General features: G+C 44.5%; 1 protein-coding gene across 2 annotated transcripts in view; it reads left to right on the plus strand.

The window, feature by feature from the left end:
- The first annotated feature begins 8916 nt into the window (after positions 1-8916).
- Lgi1 (leucine rich glioma inactivated 1) overlaps positions 8917-20018 on the plus strand; it is a 44591-nt gene continuing 33489 nt past the window's right edge. For both annotated transcript variants that reach the window (XM_021151974.1, XM_021151975.1), the window contains exons 1-2: positions 8917-9471; positions 9903-9974. In XM_021151974.1, the coding sequence (XP_021007633.1) occupies positions 9257-9471; positions 9903-9974 (287 nt within the window). In that variant the 5' untranslated portion in view covers positions 8917-9256. The remainder of the gene's footprint in view (positions 9472-9902; positions 9975-20018) is intronic.

Genomic DNA, 20018 nt, shown 5'->3' on the forward strand with positions numbered 1-20018 from the left:
CCTCAAACTCAGAAATCCGCCTGCCTCTGCCTCCCAAGTGCTGGGATTAAAAGCGTGCGCCACCATGCCCGGCTCCTTGTTGTTTTTTTTAACACAGTTTCTTTTTTTCCTAGAGAGAGAACTTAGGGAGTCCAAGGATATTAGCTCTGTAAAGATGGGGACAGGGAAGCCTAAGAAAAGGATGTGTTGGCTAAGGGCACAGGGCCATTCCTCCACTCTTATCAGAACTGTCCATTTGATTTGAATGATGTATGGGCAGTGTGCAGGTTCCCCAAGTTAACGGATACATTATTGATCAATGTTCAGAAAACTGCACCAAAAGGTTCGCTATGTTTTCAACCATGCAATCCTCTTCAGTTCCTTCTTGGCCAGAGATCTAAGCACATTTGGGATGGGACAATTCTTTATTGTGTATGAAGGACCCAAGATTTGTATCCTTAGCATTCTCCATCCAACACATACAAATGAAATTTTCTAGCTAGGTTGATGGCAGGACTCCCCACACACATTTCCAAGGACTTCCTAGAAAGGCACGAGTGTTCTGCATTAATATTCACACACAGTTTGGGAATCCTAGAGCCAAAACAAGGAGAATGTCCTTATGTGTCTCCATATCCTCTGCTTCCACAGCCTTCTGTAACACTCCCATTGCTAAATAATGACTCATTCTGTCCTGAGTGTTCCTTGAGCATCCAGGAATATCCATAAATAATGTTCATCTATTCACTAGCTTCAGGTCCACAGCACTAAGCAAAACAAAGCAAAACATTGAAAAAAAAGGTAACTAGAGGTAATGTTTTCAGATCTCTAGAACACTCAAGCAACTCTCCGCTCATTATTTTTCAATGTACAAAAACCTGTTCCACACTGCCCTTGCCTTTTCAATAATTACTTCCTAATTGGGTTGCTGGCAGGGCCAGTTTATAAGGATAGCATCATTAGAGATGACTCAGCCCAAGAATTTCCTTGGAAAACCAGAGCAAATGCATTAAGAGTCAGACCCAAGGTTGCACAGGTCACATGTTTGCATCTGTCACTTCCCGCCCGCACCCCCACCCCGTCGCCTTTCTGCTATGTCTCGGCGACAATCCTCACATATGCCAGAACATCCAAGACCCAGTCCTGTCTCTGCAGCTAAAGCAGTGGACGAGCCCTATATTCACCATCTCATAGAAGGCCTACACTCACCCAGCTTTCGCTGTGTGGACCAGGTGAGGTCACCTTCACTTACCTTTATTCCAGGAAACCACTGTGATGCACAGAGATCTGTGGAGACGAAGAGATTATTACATTCATAGACTCTAAGTTCTTGATGTTTTATTTTAAAGCCAGCTAGAGATCTTATCTTGAGCAAGCTATACCTAACCTTGGTGAACCTCAGCTTTCTAACTTAGAAACTGGAGGCCAATAACCAATGTTATAATGACTAAGTGGGATATTTTATTCTAAAGCATATAAAACAGTTCTTGGAACAATATAAAGCAATGATATAGGTCAATCATCATCACCACCACCATTGCCATCATCATCACATTCTTTATCATCACCATGATCCATCAACAACATTGTTTTACCTTCTCTAGGAAGTAATTGAATCAGGTGTAAAAGCAAGGGTGGTTTGATTTCTGCTGCCAGTGTGAGCTAGGAGTGGCTCTGCCCTTGAAGACCTAAGCAAGAGCCACCATTCATTTTCAACTCAGCTCAAAAAGAAACATGAAATTGTATAGAGTCAGCAATAAAGACCAGTGGCACAATTAAGCAGAATGTGATTTAATTTTTTAAGAGTAAATAAAAGTTCAAGCTCATACCTCTAAGCCAACATTTCTTTTCTACAAAACACTTTTACCTACTTTCCCTGGTTGGTGACCACGCTCTTAAAGGAGCAGAGAAGCAAGTTGTGTGTCCTCCTTCCAGAAGCATTTTCAAGTCATCAGATTTGCTCCCTTTTTTCTCACTTGCCTGAGATGGCCTTGGGATCTCGGTGAACAAAACATACCAGCCTGCAGTTCCCACTTTGCTTTCTTCCTGTCCTTTTGATGGAGACCATGGATGGAGACCATCGCTCTGACCGGAGTGGTCTTCAAGCCCCTGTATTGTTTATAGTTCATTTATGGCTTGATCAGCTTCCTACTGAAGAATAGGTAGAAGATAGGAGTTAAGTATGTCTTCTTTCCTGGACCCCAACGTTTTAGCATCTAGGGCCAGGCTAAGCTGGAGGGACTGACATTCTCTAGCTAATTTCCAGAGATAGCAACTGATTTATCAAGGTGGGTATGCCTTTCTCACACACCAAGCACTGCCCTATCAGGCTCCCAGACTCCAGATCACGCCAGCCAAGAACCATAAACCCAGGAAATAGCTTTAGTTTGCCTCACCTATTCTTCAGAAGAAGCTAGGCTGTTTCTCCTTGTTCTGTTTGCCTCTTGGCCAACCCTCACACTTCCCTAGGTATCAAGCAGGGCCTCCATTTTTGTCCTTCTGTATGGTCCCTTAGAGTCCCTTGGGGGATTCCGTCAAAAGTTCCCATGGGTGGACTTAAAAAAACAAAAAACAAAAAACAACGAAATTATAGTTGGGCATGCTGGTGCACACCTATAAGCCCAGCACTTGGGAGGCAGAGACAAGTTAGATCTCTGTGAGTTCCAGGACAGCCAGGGCTAAACAATGGGACCTGTCTCAAAACAACAACTAAATTACAACCTCTCTGTGACATAGGCATCACGAGCTTTCAGATTTTCTTGTGTGATTCCAAAGTTTAGCCAAGTTCGAGACCCACGTTGAGTTTCCACCGTGCATATTTCTAAGCTTACTGATCTTCGTTGCGCTAAATCTCCCATGTCTTCTTTTGGACACTGGAAACGAAAAAGCTATTTTAACCCCGAAACTCACCCAACCCACACCCATATTCATGCGATTGCACCGTCATGCCATAGAGATGTTGCATTTTGTCACTGAAAAATGATTTTATACAAAGCAGTGAGGAACTTTTGGTGAAGAAGGAGTTAAGAGGATAGCTAGCTCAGATGCATGCTGGGAATTGTAGTTCAACAGCAATGCCTTGAGGTCCTGGTACTGTTGGCCTCCAAAGCAACACACAGTATATCCCATTCCCTATGGGAATGGCAGCAGGGAGGCAGCTAATGCTGTGGATGCCAGTCAGAAGTCCCAGGTTAGAGCCCAGAACCAATCTCACTAGCTAGGTGGCCCTGAGCCAAGCTTCTTCCGCTTGTACTTTTCTGTGACTATAGGGTAAATAGGAATAGCCCTTTCTAGAAGCAGTAGGGGTGGGGATAATAACAGCACCTAGTACATGGGACTGCTGTGAGTTAGTACATGGAATGTGCATTAGGACGTCAGCTGGCATGGAACAGGTATTATATAAGCGTCTGATTTTGTTTTTATTCTTTTCAACCTCCGCTCTGAGCCAAAGCTTTATTCTCTTGGGTCAGAAGAGGTAAAACCCCACCGAGTCTCTCATTGGAGGAGCAAGATCTAGCTGCCCTTTGGGAAAATGATCCATAGCCATTTGTGCAAACCGTCTTCTCACCATTTCTCTATAAAGCAGTGCAGCTGGGTGTGGTGTGATAGTCCAGACCAAAGGAAAGAGTTAGCTAGCAGATCCAGGTGCCATGGTCCACGCCCCTCGGTTTCGCCTGCCCAGTGCCCATTTCTTGGCCTCTAGAAGCATCGTCAAGCTTTCCTTCAGGAACTACCCCTCTCCCATCACACACCTCCGTGGGAATGACAGCTAAAACGCTTGTGATTTCACAGCTAAAGGATGACCGGCACCTGACACCAGCAGCTCAGCCCTCGGTCTCTCTCCTCTGAGGAGATGCATAAGGATCTGCATAAGAATGCCAAGTCCCTAAGCTCTCCCAAGTTCCTTGCTCTTAAAACTCGCATGGCCAGCCCTTTCTTGGATTCTTGAGGCTATCGCCATGGAAACAGGTTCCTGTATGCTTAGGTTGACAGAGGTGGCAACAGAGTCTCTCACTTGCTACCAAAGAGTCCTAAATGATGCTATACTATACTCTTAAATCCCAATAGAGGGCTGGCCCTCGCCTGGAGGCCTTTACCACTTCCTGTGTAATTCTGGTAGAACCAACAGTCACTGGGTATCTCCATCACACACACACACACACATACACACGAGTCCATGCACACCATAATTTATCCTAATATTAATAATGCAAACACGGTATTATTTTGACCTTATCAATGAGACACGGAGAAGCTTAGGCCACAGAGCAAGTAAATTGCAGAAACAATATTCCAGCAAGCCCAACTTCTGCCTTCCACCAGCAAGTGAAGCTTACTGGGTCGTTTCTCTGCTGCTTCACAGATCCTGGGGTGGTCAAAGATCCTTAGCCTGTTCTGATACAGTGTGTTGGGATCTTTGTCTCCTTCCCCCCCACCCCCCTTATTCTTCACCTCATTCTTTCTTTGTTTCAGCTGTAAGTCACTTATAAGAGACACAATTTCTGTCAGCACAATGGACTCATACCCGCACACATATCGAATGGAGTAAAAAGGCTGACAATGGCCACAGTTACCCTGAGGAGAACAATTCATTGCAATTCAGAATCATGTACCCACCAGACTGATTTCCCAGTTACCTGCTTCACCTGACTCTCAGCTTCAAAACCCCTGATCAAAACTCAGAAAGCTGTTTTAAATGACACTGGTTTGCTTGCCGGGGTGTTTGCAAAAGGAGGTGGGGTCAGGCCTGATTCTTTAGGGTTCCTAATGATTTGTTTACCACAGTTAATGTGGGGTTTCCTAGGCCACGCCAGGCTGAAGGGAAAATTGGGCTCGTACCCACAGCACAGGCTGTTCCTCTCTCCTCTGCTTTCAGCCACCCTTCTAGATCGCCAGCACACTCCTGGGACCCACTTCAGCAGCTCTGAGCATGGCCAGTTCCTCCAATGGCTGCCCAGCTGGGGCCACCAAGGTTGAGCTGCTGTTGAAGCAAAGCATCAGTGACTCTGGTGACTCTGAGCCTTGGCCCTGGATAAAGATGTTATTTGCTTCACATCTCTGCATCAGCCCGGCACCTCCTCTGTGTTCATAGTGTCCACATACACCACCGTGGTGTCTCTAACTAGAGAAAACCCTCATCTTGGTACAGGGATCTCAAAACATCTTCAGCTCACATAAACTCAAGAGCAGTGGGTTAAGAAGATCTCTCTCTCTCTCTCTCTCTCTCTCTCTCTCTCTCTCTCTCTCTCTCTCTCTCTCAGAAACCTTCTCTTTTTCAAACTCCGGACCATGTCTAGGTCAACCCTAGGTGTGGAAGTTCTCACCAGACTGGTAGGGTTGTTTTGTTTTTTGATTCATTTGGTTCCTTCATGTGATTAAACTCATAATACCATCAGCACTTGACATCTTAAGACAAGTGGCAGCTTCCTAGAGTGACCAGAGACATCAACTGACCTCGTGTTTATGTGAAAACATTGCTTCCCAAGTATTGGGAGCCACACAATCTGAAGTTGTCTTGTTTCAATGATGATGATGATGATGATGATGAATATGAATCTTTCTTAAATATCAGATTCACACCAAGCCTTTAGATTTGTCATCTTCTTTAGTATTCTCAGCAACTCTGTGTGCAATATCCCCTCAACAAGGGAAGAAATAAAACTGTGACTTAAGAAGTTAAGTAGGTCCATGGTCACACTGCTGGCAAGGAACAGAGCCAGCTTTGGATTCTTCTCCATTGTTCCTCTGCGGCTCAGACTAGGCGCGGAGCCTGTTTCAACGGGGCCTTCCAGCTCCCCTGGGTCTCCTGCCAACTCTGCTTTCATCTGCTCTAGGCCCTTCTCCCAAAGGTCACCAGAGTCCACAGGTAGGTTGCCAACTTTATCTAGGGACCTCCGAGTTGTGGAAACTTCTAGCACCGCACCCCCACGTCTTATATCTGTTCTACACTCCCCGGGGGCTTCCCAGGAGAGCAGGGTGGGAAGCTGGGCCAGCAGGATGTCCTCTTGTCTGACCTCAACCCTCTCAAGACTTCCCAAGCCCCTCCTCAGATCCATTTCTAGAGCTTCTTCCCAGAAAGACTGTCAGCATCCTTCACCGCATGGTTTAAACTGTGCCTGATCTTGGTGGGCGTTTTAATTGAGTAAGGAATTCAAGAATGGGGTTTAAATGCCATAGAGAAAGAAAAAGTTACTGTCTCTTCAAAATGCCCATTGTAGTTTGTCCTTAGTGTCCTCCTCCCCACCCCCCACCGCCCCAAGAGGTCCTTTCTCCATTTGAACTGACAAGACAAACTGAGCTGAGCTGCAAGTGGATGGTAGGGATTTAGTTTCTTACTGTCATGCATCCTCTTCCTGGCTTTTCCACACCAAAAAAGAAAAAGAAAAAGAAAGAAAGAGAGAGGGAAGGAGGGAAGAAGGGAGGGAGGGAGGAAGGGAGGGAGGGAGGGAGGGAGGGAGGAAGGCTGCTTGGCTGTCAGGGAGCCCAAAGCCAAGGGCTTGTCAATCTTGATAACTGGTTGTATCTGAGAGGCAGTCCTAGGGAGGGAATATCCTGTTTGACCCCGTCAGTTGTTTGAACCACCTATTTACCATTGTTTTGTGTCATACAGGGTAATGGCTCTGTCAACAGGTGTCTGTGTGGGGGCTCAGTGCCTCAGTTTCCCCATCAAAATGTAATATGCAGGGATTGGATCCAAGATCTAAGGTCCATGAAGACGTTCAAGGCCACTGTATCGTGGTTGACAAAACTTATTAGAAATCAGGGAATTAAGGGAGCGGCAATTTGAATAAATTGACGGTATAAAATCCTCACCGTGTAATCACGTTATTTGCAGAGAGATCCCATCCTGTACTTGCAGAAGGATTCAATTTTTAAAATATTCAACCTGTGGCCACCTTTGAAGTGATACACTACTGGTTAGCTGAGGCTTGCCCACGGGTCTGGGTTTCCGAGAACAGTCTCTTTCATCCACAGTGGTAACACAGTCCATCTTACAGGCAGGACTTCTGTTTGAAACATGCACCAGGAAAGAATTTCTGCTTAAAGCAGCAGCAGCATCCTATGGCTCGGCAGAGCACCCCAGGCTTTGCACGCCCTGTTCCCTCCTCCCTCCTTCACTGTTTCTTCACAGAAGTATGCCCTGACCTCTCCGACCAAGGCAAGTCCCTTTATTATAACACTGGGGGGGGAGGCAATTTGAAGTTTATTAGGTGAATATATGATTACTGCAATGTGAATAGACCATGCATTGTCCAACGAGCTCCTACAGGCACGTTGGATACCCCCACCTTGTACACAGTGAATGCTGGACCTGGTTTGCAGCAGTTTCCACTTCCATGAAGCTTTCAATCCTCTCCAATCAACATTATCACCACCACCATCATCCTCATCCCAGCAGCAATCCAATAAGAGAGTGAACATGACGAACACCGCCCTCCTCTCACAAAGCCAATAGAGTTAAAGGAGCCATTGAGCCCAGAGTCCGTTGTAACACCTTCCTGTAATCCCACAGCTTTGGAGGCTGAGGCAGAAAGAACAAAACCCAAGAGCATCACAGGCTACATAGACAGACAGCAAGGGAGTTCATTGAAGTTGGCGTAGGGTCAGCTACGGGGGGGGGGGGGCGGCGTTGGGGGGGAGGGGACGGGACGGGAAGGGGGGGGAGAACGGCAAGGCACAGACCTCTGATAAGGGTGGCTTTATTCCATAAAGGCACGGGTACTTGAACAATCCATTTTATACGTTCAATTTTAAAAATCGAGAAAAGGGCCGGGCGGTGGTGGCGCACGCCTTTAATCCCAGCACTTGGGAGGCAGAGGCAGGCAGATTTCTGAGTTAGAGGCCAGCCTGGTCTACAAAGTGAGTTCTAGGACAGCCAGGGCTATACAGAGAAACCCTGTCTCGAAAAACCAAAAAAAAAAAAATCGAGAAAAGGAAGGGTCGTGCCTGACTTACCAGAGTGGCTATGCCACCATGAGGGATGGCCGCCAACAGCTTGGTCAAAGGACATTCTTTTCTACTGTCCTAAGGATATTTTCACTCACTGGGGCTGGACAACCTCACAGCCAAGGCCACGCTATCTTGATTTTGTCCTTAAACAAACTTCCCTTTCCAAGGGAGTGTTTTCTTCTTCCCTATGATATATGCCAATAAGAGCCTGTGATTTTTATTTGGTTCCCACAGTCAAGACGAGACCATCTGTCCTATCGTCTCTATCATCCCTAATGTCCCCACTCTACAGGCAGGATAGCTCCCTTGTCTGTAAAAATCCGCTCTTTGCAGATGACCTGGGATCTCCAAGTGGGGTCTCTAGCTTACTCTAGCACTTCTCCACTTTATGGCAGCCTGCTGGGTGAGCCAGACCCAGTTTCAAAGCCCCAGGAAGCTGGAGTTGGCTGCCTCCTGCTGGCAGGGAGTACGTTCCAGCCTTTTAGAAGGAACTCAGCCAAAGAAGGGAGAGCAAGAAGGGAGGAGACTGGATTATACACAGGGACGGCTTACCATTCTGTCGCCTCCCTCATCGTGGAGGGAGGAGTGGGCTGTGCAAGGTGGTGGGGGAATTATGAAAATCAATAATTTGTAATAGTTGATAAGTGTCAGAGACGTATTCAGTCACACTGTATTCCCCTGAAATTGACAGTCTCCGTGTGTTCATGGGTTTTTCATTCAACGGTGGCATCAACTAGGTGGGCTCTGCCAGGGAAGGCACGGATTTAACAGCAGACAGCTTCATTTAACTTCCTCTTCCCAGCCAAGACTGTCCCCCAAGCTAGTTTTTCTTACTAGGCTGTTTGCTACATGAAGAGAAAATTCCCAGAGGTTCCCGAGATTGCCCACATCCTATGCTAAGATGCTATGCTCCACCGCCCGCCCACCCACCCACTAATAAGACATAATGCCGTCCTATTTTTGGTAACAATTAAAGGGCCTCCCGGTGAAAGCAGAAAGCTGTTTATTTTCTGTTACATCACTTCTCTTGCCTTCGAAGACTGGTCTGGGCTCAGTGTTTTCTGTGAAGTGAGTCGGCTCTCTTCCTCCAGCAGTTGGCTCGCTCCCACCTCGCAGCACCTCACAGGTCTCTTCCCCCAGCAGTGCGCTGCCTGAGCGAGGAACAGCTCACGACTCAGCTGGAGGTCCCTGTTTTGAAAAAAAAAAAAAAATAGCAGATACAGAAGCAGAGAAGGGTGGACTCCTATGTGACCTGTTCTTAGAGCAAGACAATCAGCAGCTGAATTCCAGAAACCCTGTTCATGTGTGGGGATATTCTCTCGACTGCATGGAATCAGAAAGCAGCAGAAGGATGGGAAATGCCTGCATTCCCCTGAAAAGAATTGCCTATTTCCTATGCCTCTTTTCTGTGGTTTTGCTGACTGAGGGGAAGAAACCAGCGAAGCCAAAATGCCCTGCCGTGTGTACTTGTAGCAAAGATAACGCTTTATGCGAGAATGCGAGATCCATTCCACGCACCGTTCCTCCTGATGTTATCTCACTGTAAGGCCCGTAAGCATTTTGATATCTAATTTACAATTTAAAAAAAAATCCAGCTGGTGGATTTGGGGGTTTGTATGTATTCTGAGAGGGGCATGGAGCTCGCGAGACAGATTCCTCTTGCATGCCTGACCATTTGACAGCACTAACATTTTGCTGCATTTAAAATTTGTGATTTTGATAAGCTGCTAGTGACCATGCTTAGCTAGCCCCCACCCTGGACATTATCCCGAGGCACCTGGAGCAGGCTCGTGTGTGTGTGTCTCTCTCTCTTGCTTCCTCTAGGAAGGGACAGAATCGTACTTTATAAAATAGTGGGGGAATATAGCAACTGTTATGGTAAATTGGATTAACATAAGATCTGTTCTCTGTGTGTGTCTCTTTGTGTGTGTGTCTGTTTGTTTTGTGTGTGTGTGTGTTTTGTTTTCTTTCAGATCCTTTGTGAGATCTGGTTTTACTGAAATCTCAGAAGGGAGTTTCTTATTCACACCATCGCTGCAGCTCTTGTGAGAAACATTTATATAATGACTATTTTTAATATGGCATGTATTTGGATAAGCCTTCTAGTAAAACGAGCTTAATATTGTTTCTGTTGAATGTGATGATGCTTCGGAAAGGGGTGAGAACATGGGTAAAGCGGGAGATAGATGGGTTATTTGTAACTTCACATCCACCCTAAAGGTTGATTCTTTAAATTCAATTACCTGTGATGCTGTCTAGTTTAATGGCTGTTTGTGAAGTTGTTGGGACGATGCAACAAGAATACTAATTTTGATGAGCTTACTTTCATTTTTAACTTGGGGAACTTCGGTTATTTTGCGCTGGAGTTCTTGGGTTTGTCAATTCAGAGCCCAGCATCACATATGCACTCAAGATGTTGTCTCGTGGGGATCTGGGGCAGACTATGCCTCTGTCTGATTTACCATGTGGGGAGAAAGAGAAAAACAAAAAAAAACAAAAAACCACCCTTGGTTCTTTCTAGGTAATTTCTTAAAATACGAATTCTCAAGAGGCTGCTTTCTAATCTCCTCTAATTTATAACTAGTCCCCTCACAGTGAGGAAAAGATGATATTAACATAGCAAATACTCCTTGCTCTATGTTTTGAGATGGCCACAAGGGAGCCACATATTCAGTCCATGCCTGAAAAATATTAAAAAATAGCACTGGACTAGGAAATCAGACCTCTTTACAGGGATAATGAAATATGTATAATTTGTTCTGATGAATAATGTTTGGCAACTGGAGCCTAGTTCTTCATGGCTATCACATGAGAGTCAAGGGGTCTCCGGTGCTCCAGCATCAATCATAGGTTAGCAGATAGACACTTCCAAAACAGACACAGTCCACTGTCAATATACTGAATTTGAGATATCTTACTTAACTGTGTGAGTAAGATCCAAGCGTTTAATTTATTTGCTTTCTACATTTATATTTGTTTCCTTGCCATGCTTAGCCATTGTGTTTAGACATGGGCAAGCACTCTGCGTTTGAAGTTGGAGAGTCCTGTGTTCGAATCTCACCCATCTCACTAATCACTGGAATGTTGCCACGTGGTCTGTCTTGTTCAGACCGGCTCTCCCTCTTCTCCCCTCAGCTTCCTTATCTACAAAATGGAAATGATAAGACATCTTTTTGAAGTGTTGTGATCAGAGAGAAATAAAAATTTAAGTATTAAATTTTTTTTTTTTAAAAAAGGGTCTCACATAGTTCACGCTGACTGACCTTGCTAAGAGCTCTGCTGGTCTTCAGCTTCTGATGTTCTCCCCTTTTCCTCCCCACTGCCGAGATCAAAGGTGTGAATCACTACAAGCAGCTTTAGATCAAGTCCAAGATGTGGGCGTATTGGACGTGGCAAAGTCTTACATGTTTTTATAAAGGCTGCAGCTTTAATTTTTCTACATCAAGATAAAAATGCTAAAAGTTACTTAATATATTCTGTGGTCGGTCAGAAATCCTAAAACTGGCTTGACTGTTTGATTGCCGTTACAAACTTGATCAGGTGTTTTGACATTATGTAACAAGGTTCCTTATTGTCCTTTCCTGCCTAAGGCCTTTGGTTGATTGCAATTAAGTACAGAGTTCCTAAGGGTTTATTTATCGGTTTGATTATAGGAAGTGTTAACATGTCAAAAAATGTTTAAACAAGTTTTATAAGTCAGAAAGGGGCAACGTCTATAAGTCTGGGCTCCTTCTACAGACTGTGCTGATCCTGAGAAAACGATCAGTTTTGCTTACACTATTTATTGGTCATATAAATGGCTTGTTTAAAATGCGCTTTTTTAAAAAGAAATGTGCTAAGGCAACTGGGATAGTCCAGTGAATCCTTAACTTTCAAGACCTCTCAGTCCCCCCAGTGCTCTCTCGATCTGACACGAGGTGGACATTGGCTAGACGCTGGAAACCTGGCCTGTACTCTACTTTCTTTCTGTTGGGTAGACTCAGCCATTCTGAGCACAGGTGCCGGGCAATGTCATAGAAATAGTCCCCGGCTGCTGTAGGGCAGTGGGATTTCACGTATTTAGAATCACAGAGGGAAGCCAAGAGCCCGGTTTTAAATAGCCCACACTGAGTGTGTGCCATGCCCCGCTGTCCCATGCTCTGAGTTCCTATGGAACATTCCAGCCCTTATTTCTAAAAGCAGTTCAGGTTTCAGAAGTAACAATGGAGCCAGTAGTTCTGTCCTGTATGTCCTTCATTACCTCATATTGCTGACCTCAGCAGAGTAGATTTGGCCATTCCGATTTTATGCAAAACCATCAAAGTTTGTGCATAAGCTCCAAGACCATGTTTTTAAGGACTTTGTTTCCCATGCAACCTGCCCCCTGTTCTCTGCTTCCTCATATGCTCAGGAAAAAGCCAAATGAAAGCATTTTTCACTAAGTAAGAAAATCAGTGGCTCTGGCATGCTATGACTGCAGACAGAATGTTCTGCAGACAGAAAGAAACCCTACCTGCTACCAACCTGCCATTGGAACAGGAAGTCCCAGGTGTCACTAGCATTTCGTGGTGTTGGCAACAAATTCTAGAGCATGGATCTGTGGATCCACTGTGGATCTGTGAAGAGAACAACTTTTGGATCAATTCTGCTGCGTCTTTGTTGAAGGCAGCTGGCTTCTTTGTTTGGCTAGGACATGAAACGGCTGGTTCCAGTTAGGTGTGGTGGTGCAGCCCTGTAATTGTAGTGTTGCTTGAGAGGGTCTGAGACAGGGGGATCTAGAGTTTGAAGCCAGCCTGGATTCAAAGAAAGAGAAAGAAGGAGGAGTCTAGGATGAGGCATGCCATCCCTGTCACCCACTGTTACAATCTGGTCCTATGGTTCTGGTCCCAGGTGCTTCCTCAAACCTTCTCTAAGCTAAGAGGGATGCTGAGGACTGTGGCTGGCTGTGCAGCAGACTAGACTGGAGAACAAGAGAAACAAAACCCATGCTCTATTAGAGAAGAGAGAAAAATTAAACCGAGCCAATAAAAATCAATCATATCAGCTGTACAAAACATTCCCTTTGTGTAGGAAAAAAAAAAAGAGAGAGAGAAGTTCCCAAGCAAATGTCACTTTTTTCTTCATGTTTTTCACAGGGCCAATCTGAAACATAACGAATGAGCATGGCTATGTATTCCTGCTTGCCCTCTGTGCTGGAGTGGTTCTTTCATTGAACGCAGTTTGGAGAAATGTGTTTTCACACGTTACAGCCCTGTTCCTTCCCAACTACAGACTGGAATCCCCAGTGATACAGACTCAGATTTAAGAGAAAAAAAAAAAACTTGTGGCCACATTGCCACTTGTTTATGACATTTTAATGAATTAAGGCCCTTCGACTCCTAAGACACTCCTATTTGCTGGCAGTGAATCTCAGAAGTAGTTCTAAGTACAACTCTCAAATGGATAACAACAAAAAAATAAATAAATAAATAAAAAAACTGTACAAATTCAATAAGGCCAGAAAAAAAAAATCCACTTTTTTTTTCAATGAGATTTGGCCTTGAGCAAAACATAGAATTTACCTTTGATATAGGGAAAATAGCATTTAGCAAAATGAATGCACAGTTGACACATAAATAGGTAATCAACAAGGAATCAAAACTCAAAACAAATAGAAAAGGAAATAGTTTGCATAAGAAATAAGGCTTATTCTTACCACGGTACTCCATTAGGACCTTCGCCGTCTTATTTGTTCAGAGAAATACCACGGCAGATCTTGTCCTTTAAAACCACACTGGGTTCTCTATTGTAAGCAATAAGAATGAAATGTGACAGTGTTGAACAGCTACTCAAGCTAGACCAGTCAGCTTCAAGGGTGTGAGGACACTTTCTTAACTGGTGATATGTTGATGAATATGTCTTGCTTTATGTCCAGCAGATGCTCTGTGAAGCTACCTGCCCCTCCCCACAAATTCCCTTTTCTCCTAAAATCTATAGGTCTGAATTTTTATTTATTTATTTATTTATTTATTTATTTATTTATGAGACAGTGTCTTACATACTCCAGACTCTTTAATCTAGCAAGGAGAGTCTTGAACTTCTAATACTCCTGTCTTCCAGGCCCAAGTGCTAGGATTAACGGCGTGCACCCCCACACCTGGCCACCAAACCCTGTTATGTGCTTCTGGGGATTAAACCTAAGGGCTTCACGCATACTTTGAAATCGTTCTGCCAACTAAACTACACCGCCAACCCAATTACACAGATTCGTATATCTGTGTGAATTACCTTTGGCTGTGGAGTGCTTTCACTGAAAGTGTGTTTTATTCTTCCACTTATTCGGGCCAGAAACCTGATGGTGTCCTGCCCTTCCTCCCTGACTCATGTTCAGCTGGGAAGTCCTCCTCCTGGATTCTCCAACTTGAGAATTTGACTCTTCCTCTTCACCCAGACCTGCCCCTGCCTGAGGGACTTTCAGGCTTCTGCAGCATGCCTCTGGTCACCCCCCACCTCGCCCCACCCTCCAGCTTTCAGTTAGAACTCTCTGCATTAGTGGTACCTTCTTTGAAATAGTAACTGTCACGGTGCCACCCAAGTGCTTGGAAGCTCTTAATGGTTCCTAGGAAGGGAAAGTCATAGGACCAGAGCTGGTGCTAATAGCACTTGGCTCTTTCCTGTTTATCCTGGCCTGTCAACCACAACACTGACCCTAGCCACTCCCACCATGGACTAGGTGTATCCATGTACACGACGGACATCATGTGAGAAGGAGATGCCTCTGTCTTAGTCTTATATCTCATATTCTAGATGCTGCTAAGACTGTCTGACGTTTGTTCATTACTTGTGCTTTTATCTGGTCCATGTCTGATATGCAGGGTCAGAAGTGAGCCACGGTCTGGGGAAGAGCCTTGGGACTGTAAAGGGCCAAACTTTGCTTATATATTTGTTGATGCTGACCACCATAGCCGCAGACTCCTAGTAAAGCGTTTTGCTATAGCACCTTGGGCAAATTTTCAGCCTTTCACCCCAATTTCACATAAATGAATGGGGTAGTACTGGAAAGTGGTAAGTCACCAGAAAATGACCTACCCACCCCCACCCCCACCCACACACCCATACCACAAATGAAAAGAGATATTCAAAGTTCTCCGAAAAAGATTGCCAGCACTTAAAAGGGACACGGCTAACCCTATCTGACACCCACTTTATCTTTAGCTCCCCTTTCCCACCCTTGCTTCACATTTGGCTTCCTGGGTTCTTAGTTTGACTCTCTTCTGTGAAGGGTAAACAAATCATTTCCTTGCTTTAAAACCAGTGTTTGTTAGGCACCAAGGGAGAAAAAAAGACCAAAAAAACAGATAAGTTTTTGTGTACTACTTATTGTGTAGTTGCAAGCAGTAAGAAAAAAAAAAAGAAAGAAAAGAAAAGAAAGCTAGATATTTTCAGTGCAGTAAATGAGTTTGAAGACCCTACTGTGTAGCAGGTACAATCACTAGCTTCAAGGGGGGACACAAAAGTGACTGGCCTGCTGTCACTTCACCCCAGTAGGGCAGCTCCAGGCAGGTGGTGATTGATGGCAGGTGCATTGAATTTCAATTGTTCCTGAATGCATTGTACTGTATCAGGTGACTCTAATGACCTGTGATCAGAAGGATTAGTGTTCCGGCTGATAGGTGGTGATGGCGATGCCTGCTGGTGGTGAGGTTGTGGGTAACATGGGCAGCAGAATGGTTGCAGGGGCTTTTCTGTATGAGCAGGAAGGTCACCTCTGCCTCCTGGAGAGCTGGCAATGTGGCAAGTGTTAATAGCTTTGTGGTCAGATTCTCTTGAGTCCCCGTTTCCTCTCTGATGCTTATTACTTGTGTGATTTGGGGTAAATTGAGCCAAGCTTTGGCATTTATGCATATGAAGTGGGAAATAAGCAATAGAGCCTAGTGCATTGAGTAGCAGGTGAAAATTCACAGCTGACACTGTTCCTTTAAATGAGTGAACGCTGGACTTATGACAGTGGTTGTTGTTTTTATTATTGAACTTGTCATAGCATTACACTAGTGTCTGCTTGTATGATCTGAGCTTGTCTACAACCCTAGCTTTAAGGTTCTGTGGCCCTTCACACAGGTCTGTATTGGGACCTGCTGAGAAATCTTGCTTTCAGGTATTTTTAAATAGGAAATATGCATTATTTATCCTTAAGAAAATGTTTAACCCTCTCACTTCTTTCTCATGAATAAGTAACCACAACCACAGTTTATAAAACGTCATATTTTACTTAAAATAATTAACCTGGGCCAGTCTTCAGACTAGTGGTCCTATGGTAGTATGCAACTAGGATTTAGACATAAGAGTCTAAAATCTGGTATGAACATAAATGGACTGTGTATGTAACATTGGGCAGAGTGCAAAATGGTGCTGGGCCTCAGATCCTATAAGCATAAAACACCAAAGGAAGAATAGGTTCTGGCTTTGAAACGCAAGTACGTACTAGTTGGGGTGGTGAGATAAATAAAGAAGGCAGTTGGGACAACAGTGATGGGCATCCAGAGAAGATATGACTTACTAAGAGTGACAACTTTGTCTCCTGTTGATTATTGCTGATGGACGAGCATGCGGTCATTGCCCTCTTTGGGGAAGCAGAACTCTGGGAACTTATTTTAAACAGGATAAAAACAAACCAAAGCATTGAGTTGGCATTTGGGGACCTTCACACTAATACTTAAGGTTTCCTCCAATCTTAGAATTCTACTATATTCTGTGGAGTTGGAGAGATGGCTCAGTGGTTAAGGGGACTTGTTCTTGCAGAGGGCCTAGGTTCAGGTCCCAGCTCCCACATGGCTGTTCACCTCTGTCTGTACCTCCAGTTCCAGGGGACCCAACACCTTCACCTGGCCTCTGTGGAAAATGCACACACATGGGGGACCCACATACTCATACACATAAAATAAATACATCTAATAAAAATAAAATTACAAAAATATATTTTAAAAAAATCTATTCCATTCTAATCTATGACAACTTTACTATAAGACAGAAAATCACTTTGTTAAAGAAGCAGATAGAAATTATTATATCAATTCTCATAAGCCAGCAAACTAGATTGGTAATCAAAACAACACACAATATAGATTGGCTCTATAGTTATTGTTAAGAGTACTAATGAATTGCTTTTATGACACCCTGGGTTTGGTCCCCGGCATCTCTATCAACAATAAACCAAAACAAGTAATACAGTTTCTAATCTCCCAAAGAGTGAAATGGTGCCTAACTAGGTCTTCTGTGTGGTGGCTAAAAAGAGACAGTATTTAATAACAATCTCATAGGTCTATGATCCAAAAGGAAATGTTGGATCCACTTACATAGCAAGATGGTGGGTGTTTGCTTATGTAAAGTGCAATTAAAAAGCAATAAACTGGGGCTGGGGAGGTGGCTCAGTCTATAAACTATTGGCCACTCAAGCAGGAGGCCCTTAGTTCAAGGCCCCAATAGAATTTCCAGGCATGGTGGCTCATACCTATGCTAGGAAGGAAGGGACAGGAGGATCTTTGGAACTTGCTGACCAGCTAATCTGTGAGCCCCAGATTCAGTGAGAGACCCAGACTCAAAAATTAAAGGGGAGGGAGCAATGGAGGAAGACACCCAGTATCAACTTCTGTCCTCTATATGCATATACCATACACACACACACACATACACACACACACTTTCATATACACACACACTTTAAAACCATTAAAGGAATCTTAGAGATTTCCTCAAGAAGAGCCATGGATTCATCCCATGCTTCTGCAGCTAACTATCTCTACTCTCCTTTGAGAACCCTTACCGAAGGTTTACAGGACACAGGAGAAAACCAGCCAAGCTTTGGCTAGAGGCGTTGGTTACTATAATAGTGCCTGGTGATGCACACTATAAATATTACAATATTTATATCATTATTGTAACCTTTTGAGGTACACACAATTTTCTCCAGAGGAAGTACTAAACTAAGTACAGAGAGGAAGTACTAAGAACTAAGTACAGAGGAAGTGCTAAGTCCTCAGAGGGCCAGGTAGCGCCCTCAGTGACTGTTGAATAGGCATTAAACTGCTGGAGTGGTGTTGAAGCCTTCACCCCTACTGTTAACCACTCCTGTTTACTTCCTTCTGACGTGAATAATCTTGGTGAGTTTGACTTTGCAGTAGTTTTGTTTCTCAAATCAAATCCCCATCTCCTGGGGTCAACCTCTGCCATTAACAAGGTTATTCAGGGAAAATGTGCCCTGAATCCTGGGTACAATGACTGAAAGGGAGTTTCAAAGGCTCTCTGAAAAAAAGTGAAAACATCGCTGGCAAGGGCTTCCTCGTTACCCTAGGTTTCCGCCCTCATTGGTATGTGTAAGCCCCAGCCTCCTTGCTTGAAAAGAGAGACAGACAAGCTGACAGGGGGGAAAAATAAATAAATAAAACAAAATAGTAAAATAAAAGGGCCTTCTTTTCTTCAGAGTCACGTCATAGCGCGGTATTCTCCAAACCTGTGTCCAGGGAAACGGTCATCCTGCAAGGATAGAGTTGGGTGCTCCAGTGAGGGCAATGATGTGCTCCATCCCTGCATGGCTGCTCACAGGCACCTTGGCATAGAAAAAGACTCTGAAATTAAAGTGGCTTCCTTCTTCCCAACCTCCCCTAGAGTATGGGTTCTATGGAACATCGTTTGGAAACGCCCACACACAAAACTCAGTTATGAGCTTACTTTAATTATACCTCACTTTGTTCTAAAGCAGCGGGCCCCAATCTTCCTAATGCTGCAGCCCTTTAATACAGTTCCTCATAGTGTGGCGACCCCACCCCCACCCCCCCCCCCCCCCCCAGCCGTAAAATTACTCTCATTGCTACCTCATGGCTGAAACTTTGCTGCCGTTATGAATTATGATGTAAACATGTGTTTTCTGGTGGTCTTAGGTGACCCCTGCGAAAGGGTCATTCGACCTCTCCAGGGGTCATGACCCACAGGCTGAGAACCACTGTTCTAAAGAGACTTGATGACAAGGCATGGTGGACAGGTCATCTCTACTATTCTAAAGGCGAAATGATACCATCTGCTCCATAAAGGCATGACTCAGAATGGTTTTGTCGTGCCTCACCACCAGGCTACCCATCTGGTCAAGCAGCTTGGTATAAGTCTGTCTTTTCCTTAGGGACCTCCATATAGATGCTTCTCTCCCAGGAAGTAGATAACGCCTTGAAGCTCGGTCATCAGGCGAAGGGCTCCAGAGCTTGAATGAACTCTCAGGTTTTTAAGTGAAGTGAGTTCTCTCGTCGTTGTTTACTCTGTGGCTGAGCCAGCATTGCCCTGGAACCTTTCCATGAGACACTCAGTTTGTGTAGATCTCAGTGATTGACAGGTCCGGCGACCAATTAGATTGTGAAACCTGCATGTTTAATTCCCCTTCGAAATTTAAAGGGAGAAAGGACACATAGACCTAAAATGCCTGATTAGTTTCTTCAACCCATTCCTCCTAAACTTAGCTGCCTTTTCCTCTGCATATACCTCTCTCGGACCCTGAAAGGTCTTGGGTCTGAACACAAGGGAATGCTTCCCAGGAAATACTGGTCAGCTGTTCTGGTTTGTGGCAGAGCTGGCAGGACCAAGGGGAGGAAGCTGACTGTGATCATGAGCATTAACCAGTGCCTGTGGGACAATCATGCCAGAGCCCAGAATGCCAGCTCTACCACGTACAAGTTTCAAATGATCTTACCTCCTCTCACCTCAGTTTTCTTCCTGTGTTAAGTGGAAACTATAAGACCCACATTGCAGCCTTTAAGGATGAAAGGGGATGTCAAGCCTTGGAAGATGAGGCAGGGTACAGACCAAGCTTAAGATGCAGTTTAAATCACTCCTTGGTGTTCCGGGGAGTTACCGGATAACTTCAGATGAACACAGAGTGGGAGCTGTTGGCTAGCTGTGTCAGTTTCTAGAAAGAAAGGATTTTGATAATCCCGAGATGACACTGTATTATTAATAAAGGGACAGCCTCACTCCCAGGGAATGCTTACAGATATGAAATCTCTATTCTAATTCTGATCCACCTGTGACAAATAAAGGAAGGAAGGAAGGAAGGAAGGAAGGAAGGAAGGAAGGAAGGAAGGAAGGAAGGA

The sequence above is a fragment of the Mus caroli genome, chromosome 19, assembly GCF_900094665.2.
Source record: "Mus caroli chromosome 19, CAROLI_EIJ_v1.1, whole genome shotgun sequence".
In the NCBI taxonomy this organism is placed as follows: domain Eukaryota; kingdom Metazoa; phylum Chordata; class Mammalia; order Rodentia; family Muridae; genus Mus; species Mus caroli.